This window comes from Hippoglossus stenolepis, chromosome 17 (genome assembly GCF_022539355.2).
Source record: "Hippoglossus stenolepis isolate QCI-W04-F060 chromosome 17, HSTE1.2, whole genome shotgun sequence".
Taxonomy (NCBI): Eukaryota; Metazoa; Chordata; class Actinopteri; order Pleuronectiformes; family Pleuronectidae; genus Hippoglossus; species Hippoglossus stenolepis.
The window spans coordinates 5,668,291-5,694,914 of NC_061499.1; the positions used below are offsets into that span (position 1 = coordinate 5,668,291).

The 26,624-nt window shown below is 43.8% G+C and overlaps 2 protein-coding genes across 4 annotated transcripts in view; both read left to right on the plus strand.

Moving 5' to 3' along the window:
- The first annotated feature begins 2,280 nt into the window (after nucleotides 1–2,280).
- Nucleotides 2,281–5,644, plus strand: abrab (actin binding Rho activating protein b). Its single transcript, XM_035182769.2, has 2 exons — nucleotides 2,281–3,389; nucleotides 3,637–5,644. The coding sequence occupies exons 1-2, from the start codon at nucleotides 2,692–2,694 to the stop codon at nucleotides 4,118–4,120; spliced, it is 1,182 nt and encodes a 393-aa protein (XP_035038660.1). The 5' UTR covers nucleotides 2,281–2,691; the 3' UTR covers nucleotides 4,121–5,644.
- Nucleotides 5,645–5,794: 150 nt separating this feature from the next.
- The window catches only part of samd12 (sterile alpha motif domain containing 12), a 95,610-nt gene continuing 74,780 nt past the window's right edge, over nucleotides 5,795–26,624 (plus strand). For 2 of the 3 annotated variants that reach the window (XR_007034953.1, XM_035182770.2), the window contains exons 1-2: nucleotides 7,793–8,301; nucleotides 23,936–24,144. Coding sequence is in view for 2 of the 3 variants with exons in the window: in XM_035182770.2 (XP_035038661.1) it covers nucleotides 8,241–8,301; nucleotides 23,936–24,144 (270 nt within the window). In the remaining variant the exon portion in view is untranslated. Of the gene's footprint in view, nucleotides 7,626–7,792; nucleotides 8,302–23,935; nucleotides 24,145–26,624 lie in introns of those variants that run through there. The other variant, XM_035182771.2, reaches the window with a different exon arrangement.

Consider the following 26,624-nt stretch of genomic DNA (forward strand, 5'->3'; position numbering starts at 1 on the left):
CAATAATACGGTCGGCCAAGAAAAACCATGTCAGCACAAACAGGGAAAAGTAAACAGAAGTGCAGCAACAGTGCAGATGTGGATCGAGCATCAGGAAACACAGGTGCACTCCCTCCGGTTGTCCAGAGCCGTCGGGCCCCGTCGACCACCCCGGTTCATTTGGCCCAAGTTTTCATTGCAGGCTTTAATTGAGGAAATGTACTGACTTCCTGACACTTCATGACAGTGGAAACATCTCTGTAATGTCTCCGGCAGAATGAAAAACTGTTTTCAAAGTCAAATAGAAACGAGCAGATGATTTTATTCAGCACTTCTACTACTAGTGTTGTGTATTTTATGCTTATTTACAAATGGAGAACAGGGTGTTATACATTAATTAACATCATATTACCACAATATACTTAAATTGCATGTTTCTTATTCACAAATAGGCTTCCATTTTTATACAGATGTTCCTGAATTTAAATATTAAACACAAAGAGATGTGTTGTATGTGCTTTACTGCGCCATCACTGAGCTAATAGCGACCTCTTGTGGTCGACTGACAATTCTCCAGTATCACCCAAAAACTGAAAATACCTTTTATTGCCTCAGTCTGTCATCCTGTACAGATATATTTAATAATTTACATATAATTAGAGTTCAAACTTATTTTATTTTTATTTACAGAAACTATATAACTGTGATTTTTAGTTTAAAAGTTTGATTAATGATTCTCCTGTTCCAGCTGCTTTACTGTTATAATACTGTAAATACAAGAGGCCTCAGAGGTCACATCCACTTATGCATGAAAAAAATACCAATTCAGGAAATACTGTTAGAGAACATACAGTGTGTGATGAGGTAGAACTGAGATTTTTAATGAAAGAAACAAAGAGTTGAATTCATAGGCAATAAAAACCAACCCTGGCTCGGCTCAACTCACTGACGGGTTGTTGCAGTTGCAGCCTTATTTGGCCTGGTATGACCGGTTGCTTCTGGTGTCTGATGTGCCGAAAGGTTACATAAATATTGATGTGTAATCGACATCACTAAATCTGTTCGGGTTTAAGACGAGGAAACCCTGTGGCGCGGTGCCTGGAATATTGTTCTATTCTGAGATGTAACAACATCATGAGTTTTCTGTTTTTGCAGCCAAAAATAACTGAAGCAGGCTGATCAGGACTCGTCTCGGCTTCCTAGAGGCTCGTTACCACCTCAACACCAGTTTAGCAATAAACTGAATGAGCATGTAAAATCAAAAATCAGATTTCTTTGAGCACTGAATAATAACTGCTGTTCAACAATATTGTAAAGAATCCGATACATCATGATATCTCAGCAACGACTCAGAAACCAAAGACCAAACTTTCTGGGAGTCTTCATGACATTATAAACTAACTTTGGTGAGAATTTCAACAATTTTAAAGTGTAGTGGTCGGTTGTTTTTGCAATTGAACTTGTAATACTGATATTTCTAAAATGGGGATAAGTTGTTTTGATAAATACACAACTGGGAAGGAGCTTTAAAACAATAAAAGAAACATTTCTCGACGACCTATATTGAAGATGATGTGATCATGTCAGCCCATATGTCCCTCACTTAGGATCCGAAACACATGACATTCTGTCTCCATAAGTTTCTCATATGACCGAATCAACTCGCCAAATTTCATTCAGATCTGTGATGGTGTGGCACAAATGACAGTATACAGTATACAGCCTCAGCAGCAACGAGCAGTTTAATCCACATGAATCTCCACATTTGTCAGTGTAATGAGCCAGTTTGTCCCCGTGGTGGCGCTCTAACCCTCCTCCTCCTCAGACCAGAATGTGAAACTGTATATTTTACCACATTGACTTGGTTTGAGGAGATGTCCTGTGCTGATGCTGGATGAGTCACTTCCACTCCTCATGACGGACTGCTAACAGCTGCAGCCTCGTGTGTGTGTGTGTGTGTGTGTGTGTGGTGTGTGTGTGTGTTGTGTGTGTGTGTGTGTGGCGTGCCAACATCTATTTATAAACAACAACCCCCCCCCCTGTAAACATGAATGTTAAAAATTATAACAAACACAAAACGACATTCTGCATGTCACGTGTGTCTAGGCTGAACTGTGCAGAGCATAATGCTGATGTTTAAAGAAATGTTCTGCGCTCCCTTCAGGGAAAGAGAGAACTGTTACCTCACGACACTGGAAAACCAAACCTCCTGTTACATGACAGCAGATCCTCGTCTCCTCCAGGTTTCACATTCTCTGCTGCTCAGAAGCTCCCTGGTTCTTCAAGTGTGGATTTACCCTCTGTGGCTCCTTCAAGCTTCATTAGGCTTTACACTGTTCATCAGTTTATGAGATTATCAAAAGTTATGTCTTTGATGGTCTCTGCATGTATTTGTGCAACTGCTGATTAATCTTGGGGGTCAAATGTCCTATTTACCTCCAGTTACAGGCTCCGCAGTCTGTGATGAAACTTGAGTGTGTCGGGGTGACCAGTGTCAGGGAAAGATGATCAGGTCCGTAGCCTGGGATGACTCAAATACTTTCCGTCGAGTTGGGGTTTGCTCTCCCCACTTTAGAGCAGCGGCTGCGAGCGTGAGGCCAGAAAGCAGCACAGGGAGAAAAAGTTATGGCGGAGAGGAAATTAATTTACTGTAGCAAATCTGACGGCTCACTTAGAAGCAATTATTCTGCCTAACCTGACACGTTAATACAGATGAATATGTCAGACAAACAGAGCAGCCAAGCGTCGCAGAGGAAGGGCAGCTGGCAGCAGTGGGTGACGGACAATGAGGAAAAGCAGGCGGGTGAACCCAGTGGTTGGGCTCCTTCCACACTGGGGGGACCGACTGAGGAGCCCAGGAAGACGTGGGTCCCCAAGACACCTCCTGCCGCTCAAATACAACCAACGGAGGGGTCTCAAGCGAATGCACCTACTTCTGGAGAGGCTCAAAAGACATCAGCTCCTCAGAAGAAGATCGAGGAGCCACCGGTTACCTCTGCAATCAAGACGAAGCAGGTGGTGAAGATGGTGACCAGCAGCGTTCAGGAGAAAGGTGCAGGCGTCGGGCTCCTGACCGAGAAGATCACGAGAGACGCTCTGCCATCGGCCGAGGAGATCGACAGGCTGTTGACGAAGAAAAGCTCGCCCACGCTCCGCAGGAAGTGCTCCAACATGGTGTCGTCGCTGACCAAAAGCTGGAAGAAGGTGGAGAAAGAGCAGAAGTTTGGAAAAGAAGGAGCAAGAGCAGGAAAGTCACAGACCGGTGGTTTAGATAAAGAGGAAAGTGGACATCCTGAGGAAGTAGATGATGCTCAAACACGCACAGAAAACATTTTGAAAGAATCAGAGGAAAGAGACGGTGAAGGAGACTTTGAGTCAGCGGTGAAGATTAAAAGACCTTCAGTCCCAACGTGAGTCTCTTCTGCATATGCAAAAGTTGTTAAGATAAAGTTAATTCTGCACTTTGAGCTAAGGGTTCGGGTTAGAGGCCTTAAAGGCACCGTAATGACTCATGTTGATGTCATCACACACACAAATTTAGGTTCGTTATCCACTATGTCCTCTTGTATCTCATGATTACGTCCGTTAGACTCTTATCTATTAGACCTTGCTCCAGATGTATTATTGTATTTATTTGTAATCCATGATCTCTTCCAGGTACAAAAACCAAGCTGAAGACGCCAACAAGATCAATGCTCTCTCCAAGAAATACAGCGCCGTGGGAAACCTCAAGAGCCGCTGGCAGAACTGGGCCTCGGATCACACGGTTACCCAGAGACTAAACCCCTTCAGCGAGTACTTTGACCACGACTACTCCATGTCTCTCCGCCTCCAGAAGGGCCAGGAGGGTTACGGACGCCCCAAGGAGGGAACCAAAACAGCCGAGCGAGCCAAACGAGCCGAGCAGCACATCCACCGTGAGATCGCTGACATGTGTTTCGTGATCAGGACGATGGTCGACCCGGACCCGGACGGAAAGACCCGCATCACGTTCGGAGAGCTGTTCGACAGATACGTGCGGATCTCCGACAAGGTGGTGGGGATCCTGATGAGAGCCAGGAAACACGGGAAGGTGGCGTTCGAAGGGGAGATGCTGTGGCAAGGCCAGGATGATGGGGTGATCATTACGCTGCTGGTGTGATGCTAACACCCGGGTCAAAGTTGTGCTGGCCTTGGTCTGCTCAGTGGAAAGCTGCAGAACAATGTCACAGGGATACAGACAAGTCAAAGCTTGGTGGAGGAGTCGATGTGGATTAATTTTGTAGATACTTGAAGACTGGGTGTGTGAGCTGTCGTTGACCCGTTTCGAGAAATCTTTGAAGACTTTGAGGTTTTGATTCACGAGCTCTGGAGAGATGAAGTCCTGGTTTCTTGTCTTCTCGTGTTTCCGTTCAGGTCGGGGGTGCAGACTCTCATACGTGTGTCTCTCCTGCACTTTCTTTATGCCTCATGCTAATGAGATATTTAAGTACGTGTTAATACACCAAACAACCGGCGGCTTTGCAGTTTACTGTGGCGCAGTAATTCAGACACGGATTGGGTTTCATCGCCTGAATTCCTGCAGCTCAGCATTCATTAGACTGTAGCAGGCACAATGCAGGGAACAGAGCCGAGCGCAGCACTTTTAAATCTCATGGCCTGTTAGACTGAGGCTGTTATAATTAATGTAAAGGAAGACCAGGACTCTCTTAGGATTAAAAATAACTTTCTACCCCTTCCTGTTATTGATTCATCAGGTTTTGTCAAATCACACACAGAACACAAACACAAAGAGAAATACAGGAATAAGATATAACGAATTAAAATAACTTGTACAACAGAGGTACCTGGTTATGTACTGTAAAGTCAAAGCTAAACTACTGAACCACTGGGTGATAGTTTTCAATCTAGCTTTATTTAAGTATTCAGTTAAAAGTAAAAGTACTGTAGTGTACAGTACTCAGTGAAAAGTTGTTTTTAGTTTTTTGGCCACTAGGGGGCAACAAAAAGAAGCTGTGAGCACGTCTCATTATCCTTTAAGTTGATGAGTGTGTTTCTTGTTTTTCAAACTATTCAACACAAGTTGGTGCCACTGACTTTCCATCAGCGTCTCTGTGTCGCAGGCTCAAGTCACTTTGTTTAAGTTAAAGCAAGAATATTTAGTCTTTTCTTGTGTAATTTGGATTTGAACTTATTGTTATAACCTTTACATTTGCACATTAAGTCTCCTCCTGTAAAACATTTGATAAAGACCCATTTAGACCTTTAAAAAAAAGAGGAGAGCAGGAAGAAGGCAGAAAAACACTGACACGTACGTGAGCTGGCACGTGTTACCATGCAACAAATAGAGACTTCCTCATACTGCACATTATCTCTTCATCTGTCAATAATGATGCTTGAAAACAGTGACACGTGAAGCAGACGTCTGGGGCAGATTCTGATTCCTACTTGCAGTAACTGTACCACCTGTCCTAGGGAGACACTGTGGCCTGAAGGGACCTGTATCTACTTCCATTTTGACTTACGAGTGCAGCGGTGGTTGTAAACCCGCCTGTTTGGAATGATTTACTCGGCCTGTGTTAATGCTCTGCAGTCTACTTCAGAATAATAATGCCCTGTCATCAGTGCATCCTCCTCAACTGGTTGTATATTAAACCGTCACTTTTTTTAATGTTTGTGTGCTGAACGTTGTGTGCAGAGCTTTTTATAAAGAGCCTATGGTGCGGAGTGAAAACTTTGCATTCATCCTACCTGGTTTATCTGCAATGAAAATGAAATGAAATGAAAATGGCTGCTTGATTACCTCTGGTGTAGTTTATCCGAGGACGTAGAAGACACACCACTTCACCCCCCACTGACTGCTACAGAGCGCTGGTACGTGGTTTTTTAAAACAAGAATATTTATATCTGTGTTAACATTAAACGGATCGCATGTCAGAATTGCACTGAACTCAGCACTGCACTTCCTCGGGTAATTTACAACAGACAAGCCAAGTGTGAAGCCGATAAAATGAACGGTTTGTGAGTTACACGCTTCATATACAGACAGAAAGACTTTTAAATTCACTGTAACAACAACATGTTGGTGGATTTTGTCTCTACGCTCGAACATTATACAAAGACAGGTAATAATATAACAGAATAAACAACCTTTGCCTACAGGAGCAAACGTTTCACCCTCACTTAGCATCTTGAATAGCAGATGACACACTGCATAAGCTACTGTAAGACAGTAGGTGTGTCGTGTTGGAAATGTTCTGTATAATTAGCTTAACAAAGAGGATTTACAAGTCTTTTCTGTCGCTGGCAGTTCAAAGACCTGGTAATTATGTTCGACACATTTAGACACAGTCACTGTCAAAGTATAAGCTGCTGTTTTCACTGCTCTCGGGAGTTGAGAGCAAAAAAACAACGAGCGTTCCACAAAACCCGAATCTGTGGATGTCGGGGAATTTTTAGAGCCGAATTCAAATGCACAAATAAATTATGCATGTCACAGAAATTCTACAGTGTGGAAGCTGCATGGTGCATAGTCCATGAGAAACAGGAGAATAATAAACAATGTCTGTGTATATAATCAAACCAGTTCTCCTGAGGTCACACGATGGCTGTTTTCTAACTGTGTCCAGATTATGATACCGATCTGGTGAAGGTACTTTTAGTGTCTTTGTACCTGTTCTCATGGGAAAACTTTGCTGATGACCTGAGTTACCAGTTAGCGAAGCCTATTTCAATATGAAGTACACACAGGAATAGTTTATGGGCAAGACACTTATTTGCTTTCTTGTCAAGCGTTTGATGCCAAATAGCCAAATACAAAGATGGAACCAGTTAGCTTAGCCTAGCATAGAGATAGGAATGGGGGGAAACTAAATCTAATATGTACAACAACAGAATTTAAACAGGTTTATTTGTTGGCGTGGTGCAGTTACTTTACTCTAACCACCATGAGGTCACCAGGTAACAAATGGAGACACCGGCAAAGTCAATGCGCCTGTTCAGGAAACAGTCACATAACCCTGAGTTTAATCACAATTTTTCATACTTATACTCAGTTTTTGTTTGACTCCATCAGATGGTCACCAGATGTGTTGACCTTTGGACAGAGCCAGGCTTCTCCGCTGTTCTCTTGTTTCCGGACTTTGCGCTAAGAGAAGCTAAACTGGCAGTCGGGACCGTGTACGAAGTATAATTCATCAGTAGTTGTTCACGTTGTTAATTTAAAAAAACGTTACTTTTGGGGGGTTGTTGCCTAATTGCTTTCGTGTACAGATGTAAAATGAATGGGCATGGATCTGATAGCCGATAAGTACGTACAATACAGTTCAGCGCAACACAGAGAAAACTTTTTCCTTTATCCAACGTGAGAAATTAAAATTGTCAGTAAGTCCAAAGAGGAAACACAAGTATAAACTCAGGAGGCTCCAAGTCTTAATTGACTTTATAAAGTAGCTGTGACAGACTTCAAAGCCCACCACCCAGGGAGCGCCGAGCACTACACTTCCCAGCATCCTCTGGGGGGCGGCGGCAGCAGCTGTGAGCTCCGGCTCGCCCGCAGCAAAGTGATGAGAACAAGCCGAACAAGGTACAATGAGCGGGGGGAGCGACGAGTTGTACATTTCACCGGTGATGCGCGGATCTGCGGAGGAGCGCGATGGCTGTTGAAGGTAAGACGCGTCATTCCATCAGGACATTTTGCGCTCTTTATTTCCCCTTTAACGCAAAAGATAATAGGAGGACTGGAGCTGCGTGTGTGTGTGTTTTTGTTGTGTGTGTGTGTGTGTGTGTGTTGTCAGGTCAAATGTGTCAGTCGGTCGCAGCCTGTGTTGTGTCTGCACCAGCCTCACTGTCCTGGTCATCCTCTGGTATCACTCCTCCATTGAACCGCCGCTGGTCTCTGCTGATGCATGACCATTACGCGCAGCCTCTGTGTGGCTCCACGCGTGCGTGCGTGTGTGTGTGTGTGTGTGTGTGTGTGTGTGTGTGTGCGCCGGGTAACAGGTCTGCAAACCCCGAGGAGCGTCCGGGTCTTTTGTGCGTAACCATCCCCGGTGTTGGTGCACCGGCTGCTGCGTGTTCTCTCCACCCCCCCATCGTCCTCTGGATGTAAGAGCCACACAGCTGCTCCGTGCTGTGGTGCAACAGGGTTTCTGTTTTACACCCAGGCTCTGCTCATCAGGTGGTGAGTGACATGTGGATCAGGGGACACGTCTAACCTGCGATTGACACTTGAGCTGTTTACTTAACTCCGGACGTTAGAGGTGAGACACAAGTGTCCAGAGATGCTCGGCCAGTCTCCTCACCTGATCGGGGGCATCTTGTGGATCCAGAACCCAATGAGAGGTAGGTTAAAAAAACCTGTGTGTTTTCTGTGTGTTTGCCCATGCAGGTGTGGTTGGTATGAGGCACTGGCACAACTGCATTCTTCAACCGGATCATTCTTCTCTGACTTGGCTCATTTCAATGCACAATGTCCACATGTTGTGTTGTGTGACCTGAACCTGTCTCTCCTGTTCGTCCCCAGATGTGTGTGGTCCTTTGTGTGGAATTTTGTGTTGTTTGCCAGCACAAACATGCCCTGATAAGATTAAACGACTGAGGCTGATCTGCATGCAGAGCTGTAAATGTTGTTCTGCCGCATGCTTCTCATGTTTTCCCACTTCAAGGAATCCAAAATAGATGCGTGAAAATCTGCAGGATACTGTTTGCATAAAATCTATTCCAGGGATCAGCCTCACAACACTTGAACTGCATGTTCAAAAGTTTACATCTTAAATAACAGCAGTAATTTTCTCTTTAAGTTAAATAATTTACTTGCCGAACACCTGAAGCCTCTCAAGCTCTCTGGAGGTGTCCAACCTCACACTTCTACAACACCTGCTCAACAGTATCAAAAAAATCTCTTGCAAGTTGCACCTTTCCCGCTCTGGTGCCGCAGCTCCTTTTAGTGGTGCCGACCTACAGGTGTAAAGACATTACCACATGTGTCAGAGCTTGAAATAGGCCTGCGTGTTTTTAATGCTGTCTCAACGAGCGCAGCAGCAGCAGCAGCCATAACGCTGCCAAGCCTCCAGCATCTCCCCGAGTTTCATTCGCACGCGGCCTCCTGGGATCCATCTTTCAAAGCCGCATAGAAGGCGGCGAGCGGCGGAGCTGCCTGCAGATGCACACTTTGTTCCAGGGCTGAATACTTCATCTGCTTTATCGGTTTATTCCTCCCTTTTCTCGCACTGATTTTATCCAGGCTGACTCGGATGAATGAAACCAGCGCAATTCCGAAAGTTATGATTCCATTTTCTCAGTGTTATCTCCCGGTTTCACCTGGATTCATGTGGCTCAGAGAATCCTCACCTCTCAAATCTCTTGCTGTAAGATCCCATGCAGTCTGAGGAGTAGAATACTTGGAGGCTGCATAAATCATGTTTACACCAAAGCCCTTTCAGACATGAACTCTGGAAAATGCCGGGATACTTAGGTTCAGACATTTAGTAGTTTGTGTTTCACATATGAAGAACGCAGCAGGAGATTGTTCGGGTCAGACGTGTTCACAACGACAGGAACATGTCTGAAACAATCAGGTGAAGGGTGGCGTCTGGGTGGAGCGGCAGGAGGCAGGACATGACGTAGAAATTCTGCGGAAATCATCAGTTTTTCTCGACACTGGCGTTTGGCTTCATCGTCAAAAGCTCTTGAATCTCTTTGTCTTTCCAAGTTCTTCTTCGGCCTCTTGTACATGTATGGCTCCTCTTTTTCATCTGGAGATATTTGGATTCTTGGACATTTTACCTGGTGGGGGTTTGGACAGAAATGCTCTAGAAAATGTCCAGAGCGACTTATTCGAACATTTGCATTCTCCCGTACAGCCCCTCTGGAAAGTATCCAGACTTCAGTGCATGTCTGAGAGCAGCTACAGCGTCACACCCGGCATCACTGTGATTTGTGACTTGAGCAGCTCGAGCATCAATAGGAAAACTCTGTGCCGGCAACCGTGATTCACTGACTTGTGTCGCTGAGAGAGAGATGAATTCTGACTCACGTCCACTGAAGCTGCAAGAACTGATACGTCTGTCGGAATTTGGGGAGAAAACTAAACCCCCAAGGTCAGAGCGGATTTTGCTCGAGCAGCCGAAACGTTGTATTCAGCCCTGTCCTGCACTGTGGTTACAATATAATACACTGAAATACTTTTATCCTCAAAGATGATGATGATAGAAAGGTTAGCGAGTATTTATTCAAGATACTTCACCACATTCCTGAGGGAGATATTGTATTATTTACTTCACACTACTGTATGTTTATTGGACAGCTATCGTTTAATTATTGTTGTTTTTCCTCCCTCGTACCTCCATGATTCTTTCTGACTGTAGAAAATGCTCCAGAAGGACGGAGCTCACTGATCCTCCGTTTCTAAATTTGCCACATTTGGCTAAAAAAGCCCCGTTTCTTTTTTTAGATTGGATCTAATTACAAACTGCTTTTGTTTTTATCTCTGTGCTACAAACAGAAACGGTCCCCGTGGACGGGACAAAGCTGCACATTCTCCTTCAATTTCAGATGCAACGTTTGAGAGAAATCACAACTGCGCCGTGTCACGGTTTCTGTGTTTCTGTTCCAGTGCTCCACAAACCCCTTGAAGACAGAGAATATAGGTCAGCTCTTTAAACATTTATAACACATGAGAAGACAATTAGCTCTTTGAAAAACCCACCAGTTTTTAGTGTTTCTCTCCGTACGAGCTTTTCTTTGGAAAAGACTTTGACTCAGTGAAGTTAATGAGCCACAACAACAAACTGCACAGATTCCTGCAGAGCTCTGCCCACATGATACATAAAGCTGGTTAATAGTTTGAGAAAATTCTAATCAGGGTCTATCGTGGGTGTGAAATTTGATACAAGCTGCTAATAGTTTAAATTCCACAACATAATCTTTTCAGGAGCATTGTTTCTCCCTGCATGCATTGTTTTGAACAGCCTTTGCAAGTCGAGCTTGAAATTAAGAGCTTGGTGATAAGAAGGGTTTTGTGTTGGTGCCAGTGAGCGTCAGCGTTTCCCCGACACAACTCTTCTACCTGCAAGGAGACAAGTGTCTTTAGGAGAGTTGCATCATGAACATTAGTTCATATTATGCACTGACAAAAAACCCCAGTTAATCTCAGATGCAAATACAGATTCAAATCACTGTTTTAATTAGGCACTGCAATCACCCTCCTCCTGATGAGGAAGAGCACTCGGCCTCGTGTCCTCAGCTCGGTCTGAGGCGTCTTTCTCTCAAAAACTCATAACAGCTTATACGGACAAAGGGACGGTTCAATGATGATACATTAATTTTAGCCCTAACCATATTGACTGAATTATACCTAAGAAGAATCGGGTCATATGTGGTCATATGAGTTTTTGAGTGAAAACACAGGTACAGACCGTCCCTTCTGGGAAACCTTCACAGTGCTGCACGTGGCTGTAAGAGAAGTTCAGAGTTCAAAACCTTCATCGCCGTGTGTTGGGTTCATCAGAAAGTGACAGAAGTGGTGGGAACCCTAATCCAACACCAGATGTGCGTAGAGAGGTTTTTCAGAAGCAAACTTACATCGTCTGATAACTGATGAAGTAATTTGCCCTTTGAGGCTGTTTTAGCATTGTGTCAGAAACGCAGCCTCATCATTGACGACGATGAAACCACCGTCAAACAGCAAGTCGTCCATCCTAAATCACCACATAGGTTGCATGTCCCTCGCATACAAATGTACCAGTGGCAGGTCTCCCGGACCATTGTTGTCATGGTGACAATAATAGACACACACAGTTGAGGTCGCCGAATGGTCACAGTTTGGTTTTTATTTAGGCACAAATCCGAGTTTTATACTAAAGAGAATAGTAGGAAGCGTACGACAGGATTTATTGAGGCAACCACAGAGGTAAATCTAAGGGCTATTGACTGCGATGATGAGAAGCGTCTTTGTTCGATTCCCTGGAGTCTAGATGGAGGTGTTGGAGTCAGCAGGTGGATGATAGAAATCCCTCTGGGAATCCTGAAGGTCACGATAGAGATGAGAAAAGCTTTTTTTCCTGAGAGAAGGGTATGACATGCAACACAAGTCCCCAGTGGAATCAGACCAATCGTGTTATAGTTACATGTAACGCACATCAACCAGCCGACCACCAGCATGTTGTGTTACTCTCAGTCTGAGAGGGACATTGAGTTTGCATGAAGGTTTATGTCCTTTTCATGTCAGCGTAGGAGGCTATAAAATGCTTACATGACTTCATGAAAGGCGATGGTTTCATACAGGCACAAACAAACACGTGACAGAAGCATTTACTATGTGCGTATACACGGACATTTAGAAAAGAGCCAGGAACTGGACTTCCTGTCCAACCACAGCAGTGTTTACCCCTGTGGCTCAGGTTGTCCCTTTCACTCCTCCATTCTTTCCTCTGTGCATCAAGCCTCTTTGAGACGTGCTGCCCTGCTCCGCCTGCCTGTGCACCCATTCAGAAAACTCATTTCACATCCATCCCCCGGAATCTGGCACTGCGAATAGAATTAGTAGAATAAACATGTTTATTTTGGTCGGTGGAATAGGATTACATCTTAGTCCACTTAATCAGGAGCTGCTACGGTGAGGGGGCATCTTCCAAACCCTTAATAAACGGAGAAGGGGATTAAGATGACGAAGATGTGGCAAATGTCATAGGAGAGTGGTGTTGTGTAATCCTCCCCCGGGTGGACCTACAGCCATCTTTGATGTACCATACATAAAGTGCTGCTGCCCGGAATTCACAATGAGAAGCTAAGCAGAAAATATAAATAGTAGTTGTGTGCACAGACTCGTCCTTTCGCCGTGTCAACATTAATCGATGAGTCTATTTTCTCATCCGCAGAGTTGCAGAGACTTTCTTTGCAAGATTGATACACGGTAAACTGCAATCTGTCTGACAAACGTCGGGGGGTTTGCTCATTACAATTCTATTGGATCTGTGTCTGGACCGAGTGCTTTCAGCCGGCTCTGCGTGCATCACTGTGTCGGAGTTTCAGCGTGAGACAACAGCACAGGAAGGTGAAACCAGCAGAGTCTGGTTCTCTGGTGGAAACACCAGGCCGACACTCTGTGGACGTAGACTCTTAGAGTTCAACTTACCCAAGTAACTTTGACACAGAGACAAGAAATGAAATCCAAAGAGCAAAGAGGTGAAATAACTGTAATATTGAGCATAAAGCATTAAAATCAAGCCGTTTTCAGACATGACCTGCAGGTAAAGTCTGGACCCAATTCCCCCGGACTTAATGTGAAAATGTCCAGACTTCAGTGCACGTCTGAAAGCAGCTCAGCGTGAAACCAGGCAGAGCTAAGTGGCTGCGATCTGGAGCTTGATATTTAACAAACGGACTCGAGAGTTGTATCAAATCTCTCCTCTTACTCCACCTGAATACCAAACACAGCCCAGTGGAAAGCACAAGAATAAAAAATTGACTTCCAACCCACTGTGCTGAAGTGTCACCTGTAGCCTCGTGATGCTTTACACCATTTACCCTATTTCTGCACATTCCCAGTGATGAAAGGGGGAGTAGCTGTTGACTTTGCACATTCGATCCAATGAATATGCAGATGAGCGAAGGCATTAAAGATTAGATGAGTGCAGCTTCGTGTTATCTTTGTGTTTTGGCTCCTTCACGGCAGCATCTGGCCTCAATTCGATTTTTTCTTTTTAATGCACTGCAACATCAACCTGGCGAACATCGTGGGTCTCGTCCCTGGTCACAAACGGGGCAGAACAAAACCTACACAGCATCTTTATCGACCTTCATGAAGTACGAACATCAGTCGACTGAAACCCAAGGGAAGAGACGGCGACCGCATTGCTGCACGTTCCAGTAATTCATCTCTCGTTCTGCCATTATAAAGCACTTTCAGTCTTTTTGTGCGCCGCTCTTCTCTCTCACAAATGTCGACCTTTGTGCTTTTTGTGAACACTCTGCAACATTTTGGGAACCCTGTTGTGTTGAGTGCAGAAACTTGGCAGCGCGTCAGCTCCGGCCCCTGATGACCGTGAAATTCTCTGGGCTCCGTTCTGCTGACTGATTGAAGCTGCAGATCTGAGACGGTTTGTGTGTCACCGGCTGTTGCAGTGGGCACAGATGGAGGGAGTCGGTGTCAGGTGGACGTTTTCACGGTGTGACGCGGTGGAGCAGCGCTGCACAGTTGACGGAATGACATCTTCTAACGGGGGAATTGTGGTTGAAATTGGAGTTATTAGAGATTGTGTTTGGTGCTGTATCACAGGTTGTACAGCTGTGAAGCGAGGCCCGTGGGAAATGTTCTCGTCTGTGTGGACTATTTGATAATTTATAGTCCCATTCATTCAGCGATACATCCACTAGAGGTCGGCGTGCAATCAAGAGTTTCCGACGACAACAAAAATGGCGACAGTAGAGGAGGGTGCGATGATGTAAACCTTAAGAAAGAGGTAACAGCAGCTGTTTGTCCATGTGAACGGGAGAAGTAACATCGTAGAGACGCTTTTTAGTTTCGTACCAACTCGCAAAGTATTTCCTCAAAAAGTTCTGCCTTTGTTGAAATCTCTTCCTCGTGGCCAATGAAAGTCTCACTTGATCTATTGGCTACACTGCCCCCCAGTGGTACTGCTTAATTTGGTCTGTGTCTTCGGTGTCAGTAAGTTTTGAGAAGACGTGCACAAATAGGGACGAAACGAGAGCTACAACCAGATGCGTCTAAAGAAATCACTGTGGTGACTCTATTCTATATCCGTCAAGCACAGCGGCCATGACACTGAGGAAGTTATAATTCCTTTAAGTCGAGGACTCACGTGATGCTCGACTCGGAGGCAAAAAATGACGATAAAAGCAAAGGTTTGCTGTGTCAGTGGTTCAGAACAGACAGCCATAACCAAAAGGTCAAGGCAGAGAGGCCAATAAGAAAAGCAAAAGGTCATCACATGTCAGGCAGGCTGGAGCGAGGAGGCTGGAGCGAGGAGGCTGTAACCTGGAAACCAGAGGAATCAGCGAGCTCATGTTTATTCACAGTGAAACTCACAAATCACTGCTGTTCATCTGAAAAGGGGCAGGAGGGTTTGACTCGATCACTGAAGCTTTTCTCTTAAACACAATGTCGCTGATATGAAGACGTGTTGAATCTGCACTATCTTTGCTGCGTCACACGTTTCATTGGTCTGATTGGTTGTAGGTCTGTTCTCACTCTTGTCGATGACGCCCCTTTTAAAATAAAAAAGAACTGGGAGGTTCCAGACCCATTTTGCAAATGCAAATTTGTAGGAAGATGCAAGATGAGGCCGAGTAGCACGACATTTAAGGGGGCGTGGTACATATGCACAATAGTGGTGATATTTGGAGCAAGTAGATGTGGAGATGAAGTACATATTTTGCAGGAAAATAAAAAGCTAAAGGTTAAGAAGAACTATTTATCTGCAACACCAGTTCTGTTTTCGTCCCAAATTCAAAATCAGCACGTTCTCGTCATTGAAAAACAATTTTCTACAAGTTAACGTTGAGGCCACACGTTGTTGTGGCATTAAAAACTATGTTGACTTCGACTAATCTGCTTAATAAGCACATCAGCTCCATGGTGTCTGTACAACAGAGAACATTGACTTTTCTGCAGTAGTACTTCTTCCAATCATGACACTGCAGCATAAATGTTGTGTCTACACAGCCTAACAATAGACTGTGTTGACTCTGCAAACTTCACAGCAGGAAAGAAGGTGAAAGATTTACTGGACGATGCCCAACGAAATCACAAACTTTCCCTCCCTGCAATGGTTCCATTACCGCGGCCAAGAACAGGAAAAGTTTGTGCCTTTTTATCAAATATTAATAGCTGTTCCTCTAAATGAAGACGCTCTATTCTTGTCTTCCCTTTTCCTGTCTGCCTTTGAAGCGGAGCACGTTAAAAACCTAATGCCTGGGACGCTTCTCTGCAGCCAAAGTGAACAGCAGTTATATTTATCTCATCTGCGCTTGTGCTGTAAAAGTGGGTCATTTCTCTCTTTTTCTGTCTTATTCTCACTTTCTTTTTCATCCCTTCGCACTCTCTCAGCTTTTCTCTTTGCTTTTTAAAAAATGTCCTCCTCCTTTTCTGCTCCATTCGCAGCTGATTAAAAAACGTTCAAAAGTTGAGCACGTCCACGCCGGCTTGACACGGGACCAACCGATCCCAGACGCTGGAGCCTCGGGGTTGCGAGGGGCATTCTGTGAAGTTTGAGCCCAGTTAACTTTTGATAGGATGTCAGGCTGAATTAAGAGCCCCACACAGAGTCGGGCTGGCCGTCCAACGCGGCGCACGACTTCCCTTTGGTAGTTTCGCCGCGCAGTCAGTCCTCGTCGTCTCAGCAGCTCACATACAAACATAAAACGTACGGAGTGCACATGAGGAAGAGTGAAATTTAAAGGCTTTTTAAGTGAACTCTAATTTCATGCTGCCACGATGTACTTAACATGTCCAATAATTACACTTGTGTTCCCGGGATCAGTTCAGATGCTCGTGTTGGACATTGTGTGCGTTAATGAATACATCCGAGCCACTAAGCCTAAAAGGACCTTGACAACAACTCCTCCAGATGTCATGTCTTGTTAGCAGTGGGCGACTGCATGTGTATTACCAGGCTGAGCTTATGCAACAGGCTGGAATACAGCCCCTGTTGCAGTGACCTGCTAAGCTGCATCGTAGAGTCGGTTAGAAAAAAACCCCACATAAATTGACAGAAAATGAGCTAAAGCACAAATAATCAGCGTTCTACTTAAAGCCGTTTGAACTCTAATGAAGCGTGTAGTGGCAATAAACTCATTCATGTTTATGCTTTTAAATCCAGCGACTCAGCTCAAATGTTCAGTTAATGTTACCTGCAGATCACCTGCGAGCCTCTTAAATCAGATTGCGGAGCCGCCTCATGAATTTTAAACGCCGCGGGCGAAGCCGTAAGCGGCAGGTCTGATAATGACTCGCAGATCCGTCAGGTTAGCGGAGTAATGCCCCACTTATTTCACCGCTTGAAACCGAAACGCCCACGTCATGTGCAGCGTGAAGTGGAATTACCTCGTCGGCTTACACAACCTCGTGCTCTCGTTCGTCTGAGCGCTGCGACACCCGTTCTGTGAGAGTGTGTGAGCCTTCTGCTGCAACACGTCATTCTGTTAACATGCTGTTAAATGAAGGACACGTGTTTAACTCTGTCCTTTTTTGTTTTTTGCAGCTCCACTTAGACTCGAGGGCTTTTCCACCCTCCAGACTTTTTCTTAGGGTGAACTTCAGCGCCAAGAATTAACTCGTCATTGCACCAGTGGAGCGGCTCATTGGCCAATAAAGTTGTAAATGTCAGCTTTAGGTGTCGTTAATAAAGGGATCAGCTTTACAGCAATACTGGAAAAAATTACGTCGAGCTTACAAAGGCCTGCGTCTGCTCAGCAGATCAATGATCTGTTCTTATGCAAATACTATTGAACAGATTTCCATGACACTTGGTGGAAGGATGGGACTCGAGCCAAGAGAGAGCTCAATAGATTCTGGCCCCCGGATTCAGTCAAGGGGGCGCATCCCGGAATTTATTTAAATCTCTTTCTTTAACGTTGCAAGATCGGCAGTTTTTAGACATTTTCACAGACTCCCAAGGAAATAACTCATGGATATTAATGAAAAAAACAACCTGGAATATTCAGTGAACTGATCCAGTGCAGATCCAAATACAAACCTTCATCTTCTGGATTTAAAAGATGTTTCATAAGGAGACTGCTGAGAAAACCATCCTTTTTTAAACTTTAAATTTGAATCTGACAAATTAAAGAATGAATAATCAAGATGATGATCACACACCAGATTTTGGCACTTGAAACTTTTCAGCACATCCATGCACAGATCTTGATTAATACAAAAACCTATTGAGATCCATCCATTCATCCATTATCTCTACCACACTCGTACTTTAGGTGTTGAGGACGAGCTGCATCCAATCCTTTCACACGTATTAATAAAGTGAAGGGTCTTTGGTTAATGGTCACATCCAGTGAGTGGGGTCTTCAATAGACGAATAAAAGAGTTGTTCTGCCGAGCTTTGAAAAAGAACAAACGAGAGGAGATCTTTCATTCGTGCACTTTTTCCTCTTGTCTGTTGAATTTAATCACACTGAGCAGAAAGCTCTTCCTTCAGTCTCCAGTCCTAAACATCCTGGACTGGAGGCGCTGTGCTCCTCTCCCCTTCAAACGTATTCTAATTAGTCCTTTAGTGAGCATGTGAGGATCTGAGTGCGTCCTCTGTCCCCCGTCTGATGGAGATACTCCTTCCCAAGTCCTCCGGGTACGAGCTGCACTCTCCTCACATATTCAGTCTTGTCACATTTGCTCCAATTTGGAGAGCAGTGCATGGAGTCACTTGACGCCCCCCACCCTCATGCAGATTTGCTAGATTCGCCACCTTCTCAGAGCAGACTGGGTGAGAATCAACAACACATGCAGTGTTGAGGCTCTTTCGCAGTTTGCCTGTGTACATGCAGGGTGGTGCAGAAAGATGGAGCTCTGTGAACCACAGACTGTAGAAGATGTACAGCTCCCAGAAAGTGTCAAGATCGCCCCCTGATGGCTGGCTGCAGTATACGTCATAAACACAGCCTCCTCCATGTTAGTAGATGGGACATGGACCGCACATACACATCAAATACATTTGTTTGTGTTTCTTTAAATGCACTGGTATGTAATCAGTACTCTGTATCGGCTGATATGCAAAGTCAAGGTATCAGGAACAATTTTGGGAAAATTATATCGGAAAATCTCTTGTTCTTATCACACTGAAGTTTGTCCAGATGTTCATTTTTCCAGTTTTGGTTTAATTAAATGTTCGATGGTATAAAGGCGGGGTAAGACAGCTGAGACTGACTCACGATTGGTCGAGCACGTGTATTGGGAGGGACCGATCGTTACCGCGCGTCCATCTACAAATGGCGTCTTCAGCTCAAGATGGCAGCGTTCGTATCGGGGATATTTTGGCTTCATTTCTGGATAGTGGGAAGAGGTGCACATGTGTACTGCATCTTTATATACAGTCTACAGCACTGTGAAAAATATGCACCACTGAACTTGGTTATTTTCAAAGTTTTTTTTACCTCCGGCCATGTGGCGGGGACTGATTTGTGATTCAGCTCCAAGCCACCGTTAACATGTATAAAGAGTAACAGCTGCGTGCATGACTGAAATGTCATTATGCTAACATCCTGCCAGTTTCTGTGCCAGAACACCTCTTCAGATTCCCCAGAGCGTCTGTTGGCACAGTTGCTTTGGTTTTCGGGCTCGACTGCGACCACGTCTGTCATGTCCCGTTTTTTCGTGACTATTAACGGAGGCTAATTCACCTCGTCTCTTCTGCCAAATGTCCTGGAAGGAGGTGAAAGAGCGAAGGCCCCGTCGTGGCTGCAGTGCAGAGTTTGCACGTTCTCCCCGGCCCTCCGTCTCCAGGCTTTGTTTCTGGGTCACACGGTGGATTGGGCTCACTTCTCAATTCATTCTGCTCCAGTTTGAGAGTCAGCCAGAGAGAAGAGATCACTACGAGCCTGAGTGCCCACACAGAGCCCACTTCACTTTTGATTATGGGCCCACTAATGGTTTCCCTTTGAACCAGCTTGCACTCTGAGGCTCCGGAGTTCACACAGAATAACAGCGTTCGGCTTCTCCCATTGCCCCCAATTTGAAACATCTTCTTTCAACTGGGTTTGTGCCATGGATGCTTTGTTATGAGGAAAGAGGAAGATGTGTCAGCCCTGAGACTTTCTTCTTCTTCTTCTTCTGTTGATACTTCTTTGAGTTTTCAGTGAAAGGAATACGATTCTTTATTCAATCATCTGACTTCATGAATCCTCACATTTTATTACCAAGAAGTAAATTATATGTGAATCTGCAACGAAGGTACAGTGAGCTTTAAAACTATAGGTCATTAAATTCCATTGTGAACATATGAGACTTTAAACTGTTAATGATTGAAATGTGAACCTATTTCCTCGTGAAACTTTCCTCACTAACTGCAGGTAGTTTCCCCAGGAACTAGGAACCTTTGCAGGATCTTAAGTTCCAGGGAAATGTTTACCTTCTAAAAAGTCCCTGCTCGGGGAAAGTACCAGAACCTTTAGTGTGACGCTCGCAGCACTGAAGATGTCTGATTGGTCGAGTACTCCGTTTTATTTTTATTTCAGCTTGTCATTTCATCCTTATAAAATCTTTCACGTGTTTTTAAATATGCTTCGTTAATTGTGTTCATCTCTTTTTCTGATCAGCAGCACCATCGGAATTTCCTCCAAATAATGGTGTTGCTCTCATGAATCCATGGTTGTTGCATTTATATAGCATCCATCGTCTTCTGCATTATCGCCCCCTGGTGGACTGGAATGGAGCAGATTGTTCATATATCATCAGGCTAATTAGCAAATTCTCCACTGGTCTTTAGATCTGAAGGAATCTGTACGTTTCTTGAAAAAGAAAGTCAGTCTCCATGTGTCTGACCAACAGCATGGATACAGTTGATGTTCACATGTTGACACCATACTCACCAAGGTTCTCTTGAGCAAGGCTCTTAACCCCCAACTGCCTCTTTGAGGCCAGGAGATCGGATCAGACTCAGGTTGATTGGATAGTTTTCAGATGTAACTGAGACGTTCAAGGCGTAAACCACCTGCAGCTACATGTAGTTTTTCTGCAGCATCACTCGTCTGGTTTGTGTGATAATAAAAGACGGAGCAGATGAAGCTCTATCTCCTCACTAACCTGCTCCTCCAGAGGGACACAGCGTTCTTGTCAGCTGATATTTTTCAAATTCGATTGACTTGTAATGGCTTCTCGTCTAAAACCAGGTGCAGTATTTAGAAGAGACAGAATTATGTAAAAACTAATCCAATTCTTTATTAGTCGTCATCCGGATAACGGGGGATGCGTTTATCTGAGCAGGGATGATGCTGCTCTGTAACATCTCTGTGTGCGCTCCATTCATTTTCTCCCCCGTTCTACTGAATCTCATTGAGAGGGGGGGGATATCTCTCCCCTCACCATGGTTGCACGGCGCATGTCCGGGAGGAGAGACGGATGAATGTAATGGAGCTATTTATAGTAACTGTTGCCGTTTAAAAAAAGCCCTTCTCCATCTCCAAGCCCTTCATTCAGCCACCGCTCCTCACAGCTGTCCCTCCTCTCGGTGCCTCTTCCCTAAACCCTCCCATCATCCTGGCATCCACCTATCCCTCTATCCCTCTATCCCTCAATCCCGTTAGGCTGTTTGTACCGTTGTTCAATGCTCTTAGCAAAAGATGCATAATTCATTTCTCCTCCGGAGTGGTTGCACACTGAATTGAGTCGGGGCGAAGAGGAGGAGGAGGAAGAGGAGGAGGAGGAGGAGGAGGAAGGAGTGACCTGGGAGGGGAGGAGAGAGGAAGAAAGAGGCAGTGAGAGCGAGCGATGCTTCGTGCTACGCATCTCAAGTTGTCTTTGTGTTTTCTCGTATCATGGCCTCTTTCCTGTCGGGGTCTGCAGCTCTGAGTCACCTTGTTCTTCTGCTAAATGCTGTTTGGACTTTAGATGTTTCAGGGTCTGATGTTTCATTCCTGAAATTATTACACCTCTTAAAGAAAAGTGCACGAGCTATGATGAAGCTTGTGATGAGATCTTCAGATATTCTTTTTAGTTCTGCTTTCACAGCCCGGCACAGAAGTGTTATTGCCAAAATTATAATATTATTATAGGCAATTACCTTTTATTAGATTGTTTATAAGAACTGAACTGTTGAAGCTGGTCAGAGTTGTTATTTTAGTGGATCAGTAAATGTTGTATCTCCTCCAAGGTCCTTTTAGTTAAAACTGATGGGTTGTGAGATAAAGGCAAATCTTAAATTTTCCTTAATTTTCTCCTTTTTGTGAATTATTTGTTATTCTAGCTCTTTGAGCTTTAAACCGAATTGTATTGAAACTAGAATGGCACTTGGAGCATATCCCTCCGCCAAGGCCCTACATTCCCTTAAATTGTTCACACTCATACACACTGGTCCCCATAATAGGCCTGATTTTATTCCATGCATTTATTCGTCGTTGTTGTCATCGTCGGACGATATGTTAGCTCTCACACTCCTGCTCCTGTTCTGTGTAAAGACGGCACAGATGTTCTTCCAGTTGTCGTTGTCTTGTTTCACTTTGTTGTGTCACACTTGTAGTAATTACTCCGACAGAGGGGCCTGAACTAAGCCCGTAATTGGCTGCTCTCCTGCGCCTGCAGTTTGGAAAAATTTATGGCCGACACATTTTTTTAAACCTCGGCCAATTTGGAACGAGGTTGTTCCACGAGGAGCATCAGGGACATTCAAATATTTATCTACTGGAGCAGTTTGATTAATTCCCTTAGATACCGTGTGCGTCTAACGTCTTTAATTCACTGTTTCGAGTCTGAGAAATTGTTTTTGTGGCCGAACCCGATGTTTTCCTTGATTACAGACGTGCAGCAGGAAAAATCACAGCCCGGCCAAAACATGACCGAACCCGACTGGAACCCAAATAACATTTCTAACATCGTCCAACGTCATGATTGACAGAAGCAGAATGTGCCTTTTAAAACAAATTCCTTCGACCCGCAGCTGCAGTGGAAACCAAAGCAGCCTTCAGGTGGGATGAAAATAAGTCCTCGGCTCACTTTTCCACAGAAACGAGGCGACTAGTGGTCGGATTCCACGATGATGCGTGATGACAAATGGCCGATTTCAGCGACAACTCGCTGCTGCCTGTCGCCTCTGAGGCTGCATCCCTGCCTGATGAGACCAAAATAGAGCCTGAGCCCAACACTTCATATGAAAAACCAACCAAAAAGAATCACTAATGGAGGAAAGTAACACAAGCTTTCTTCTGCTGACGTGTGACATTTGTCTTTTTGTATAAAACCTCTAAACATAATCACGCACACGGGTACATGCGCATATGTAGGCGAATTTATCAATGTAAAGGCACAGTTTAAAATCTCTATCATAAGATACAGCAGCTCTTTCTTTTTTATTGTGAAGGATTCACATTTCTAACTTCGTGCAAAGTTAAACATCCACAAAAATTGACCCAAACCCACTGTATTTGATTAACATTTGCACAGCGTGGATATGAGATGCTGTTTGTCTGGTAGCGACGTGAGCTGTGTCCTAATTCCAGACTGCACATACGGAATCTGGGCTTTTGAATAAATCATTTGTTGATACCAGAGGAGTGAGAAAATACTAGGATGGTTGTATGAATACGTAATTCACAGATTTCTCACATATCTATGAAAGTACAATTTTTTTATGAGAAAAACACACACACACACACACACACACACACACACACACACACACACACACACACACACACACACACACACAACCACACAACCACACCAGCAACCAAACTCCTGAGTGTTAAACTGCGGGTGTGTTGTTCAATTGAGTTAATTTCCCATCAAACAGTTTATAGCTTAACTATAATTTGCTGGTTTCATTTGACAAATATAAACACATAAAGGTTTTTTTTTAATATTATCTACAAAACACCATATGAAACATTCTCTGGAATTTGTGTCGTGTTGAATCGAGAAGCAGCTTCAATGGGAAATCAGCCATCATTTATCTGTATTTGCTGCCATCTAGTGGAATCTTAGCAGTAGAGCATTCAGTGTGGAGAATTTCATCAGTACAGTAACATGTGATTATAAACTTGAATAAATAATCAATCTTTTAAAACTATATATGTGAAACCATTAACCATCATATATGCCAAAAGTACTGATACACGACCTACAACCTAATTTACCAGTTTTTACTGTAAATTCTAAATATTACCTTAGGACACGTTAAAGGTATATTTACTAATGCCTAATTTATTTATACTATCATGAAAAGTACTTGCATGTACTTTTCTCCTCTTATCCTTCGCTCATCAAGTTATTTATGTTTTTGCCATTTTACTCTCACAGCTGTTCACTGCAACCTGAGCCAGAATGGCATCGACCACCAGATGTGCCCGGAGGACGTGACGTCACAGCTGGAGGAAGAGGAGGAGTCCGTGGACGGGGGGGCAGTGCTGCTGGACGACGACAGCCCGAGCTACCAGGATGTCAGCCCGCCCATGTACCAGCGCCGCTCCCCGCCACACCGCTCTGTGTCCGAGTCCGAGCTGACACGGGTAAGAGCTGCTGACCGACACAGGAACAGGGTTGGAAATAAAGTTCTGTACGTCTGTGCTGTTCAAGGTTTCCAGTATAAATAAAATAATATCACTTTCGTAACTTGGAAAATGTATATCTAGGGTCCTTTTTATTTTTTATTGGCAACTTCCAAAACAATCAGATTTCAATGTTTGTAGGAAAAATTTATAGTTCTCTTGAAAAGTTGATCCTTTCAAGCCTTTTGTCTCATGTCCCTCTGCATTATTTTATTTTGGGATCAAATCATATTTTTAATTCTATGACTCAACAGCACATAAGACAAATTCTGGAGAAAATTGGAGTGTTATATTTGATATGAGTTTGACAGATGAGTTTGAAAGGGAAACATATTCAGAGGTTGAAGGTACATTACTTTTATAATTCACTTCAATTAAAATCATGTAATTTTGTAGTCTGATTTAAGCAGTAGAGGCTGAATGTCTTTTCAGTACATAAAGCCTTCGCTGTATCATAAAGAAACATAGTCTATAAGACACCTACATGAATATCCCTCAATCTGAAGTTTCAGTAGAACAGTAAACACCACAAAAAACTAAACTGCACAATCTTTAGTATCTAGTCTGGATCATGAATCGTTCATCTTTTGGCCACTCGGGGGCAGCAGAACAAGCTCTAAACAAAGACATGTTGTCAAGGTGATAATAAAGTTGTTCTGGTGAAAACATAACAATGTTTGTAAACAGTTGCTTATTTACACATTTAGCAGATATGCAGCAAAGTAAGCATTCAATTTTCAACAGTTTGTTCTACTGACTGCTCAACTCCTGAGTTCTGGCTCTAGAAGATAAATGCTTCCCGATGTACATAACGTTGCCTGTTGTGGTTGTGTACAATGAGTTTATTAGAAGAAAAAGGAGGATAATTTCAATTTATGATTGAAATACTTTGGTTTGTGACCAACGCCTGTTCAAACTGATCCAGTCTAACAGGTTTCAACATGTTATTATGCTAAACTGGGTTAGTTGGGGTTAAACTTACACCCAGTAAACATGTAGAGCTTTGTTATTGACTATGTTGACATGGACACTAACTATTAATTTGATGATGGTGTTTACATGAGTTGCTAATAGAATATTCCCAGTTATAGAGCAGACTCATGTCAACGTTACGTCCCTCTACTTGTTGACACTGGAACCAAGGACATGTGTTGTTGGTAACATGTCTCAAAACTCAGTGAAGTTTATTCCACGTATTCATTTGATTACTTATTCCCAGTATGACCTCATTCAGATATGGGAATATTGGCCTCCATGTACTAAATGTGTGTATTTTGAGGATATTAGCACGTTAAACTTTTATTGCAGCCTCACGGAGCCATTGGCCTGTTTGCACTGTGATGTTTCACCTCTTCACTAATTGGATTGTATTTCTGGTCAAATTACAAAACATCTGCACAAACGTCCTCGGTCTGACACAAAAGAAATAACACAAAACAATAATAATAAACTCACTAATCCCACAGTTTCCACCCATCAACATCTTCAAGTTCAAACAAAGAATCAAACTGGGAATAAACAGTAAAACACGAGATGTTGTTTCAGGCTCATATCTGCCTCAGTGGTTCTGATAATAGATCAAACAGCTCATCAGCATCACAGAATGAATTCCTCCCTTCATATACAGAAATAGACCGTGGACAGTGGGAGGAGAATAGGACTGACACACACACACACACAGACACACACTTAAAGATAGCGGAGATGCTCTGGATTGTACTGCACCTCTACGTTAGCGTGCGGTGGTTCTGAGGCGACAAGTATCTGTAACACGGTATCTGCTGTGGTTTCATGATGTAACTTTAGATCTCGGCGTTATTCTCTTTGAAGCAGACGTCTGAATTGCATTAGAGACCTGGAGGGAAGTAGTGTATTAGCAGCAGGAGCCTCGGCCTCAGTGTTGTGTGTCTGTGTTGCACTTAAGAGGGAGACTTTCTCTTTGAGGGAAATTCAATAGATCAAGTGCATGAAGACTGTAATTGTATGAAACTGTAATCCATTCTCAATCCTGCAGCCGCGGGCCAGATAGTATTTATTAATGCTCGAGTTTAATTAAGTGCTCGTGAGATGTTTGCTCTTAAATGATGAAGTCACAGAAACGTGGGTAATATGACACTAAATCAGGTTGAAAGTGAGAATGTGAGGAATTAAAATAAAGTTCTGGATTTGATTGGATCTCTGGAAGAAGCACGAGTCAGTCTAAGCTGTCGACCGTGACATTAAACCCTATGAGCATGTTGTACAGATCCAGGATCCATTAATGTTCTATGCGCTGCTCTCAGGTCAGATCATCAGTAAACATGATTTAAAGTATCATTGTGATGCTGACGGCTCAGTTATAGATTTGTCCACAGATCCTCGTAGTTTTATTGATTGTTCAGCTTATTGATTCTCTCTCATGTTGTCCAGTCCTGTTTATTCCAATTACACACAGGGTTCCA

Bases quoted from the DNA above. Each gene is read 5' to 3' on its own strand.
- abrab (XM_035182769.2), top strand. From the start codon at position 2,692: ATGAATATGTCAGACAAACAGAGCAGCCAAGCGTCGCAGAGGAAGGGC. The intron at 3,390-3,636 runs GTGAGTCTCTTC...GATCTCTTCCAG, and splicing joins AAAAGACCTTCAGTCCCAAC to GTACAAAAACCAAGCTGAAG.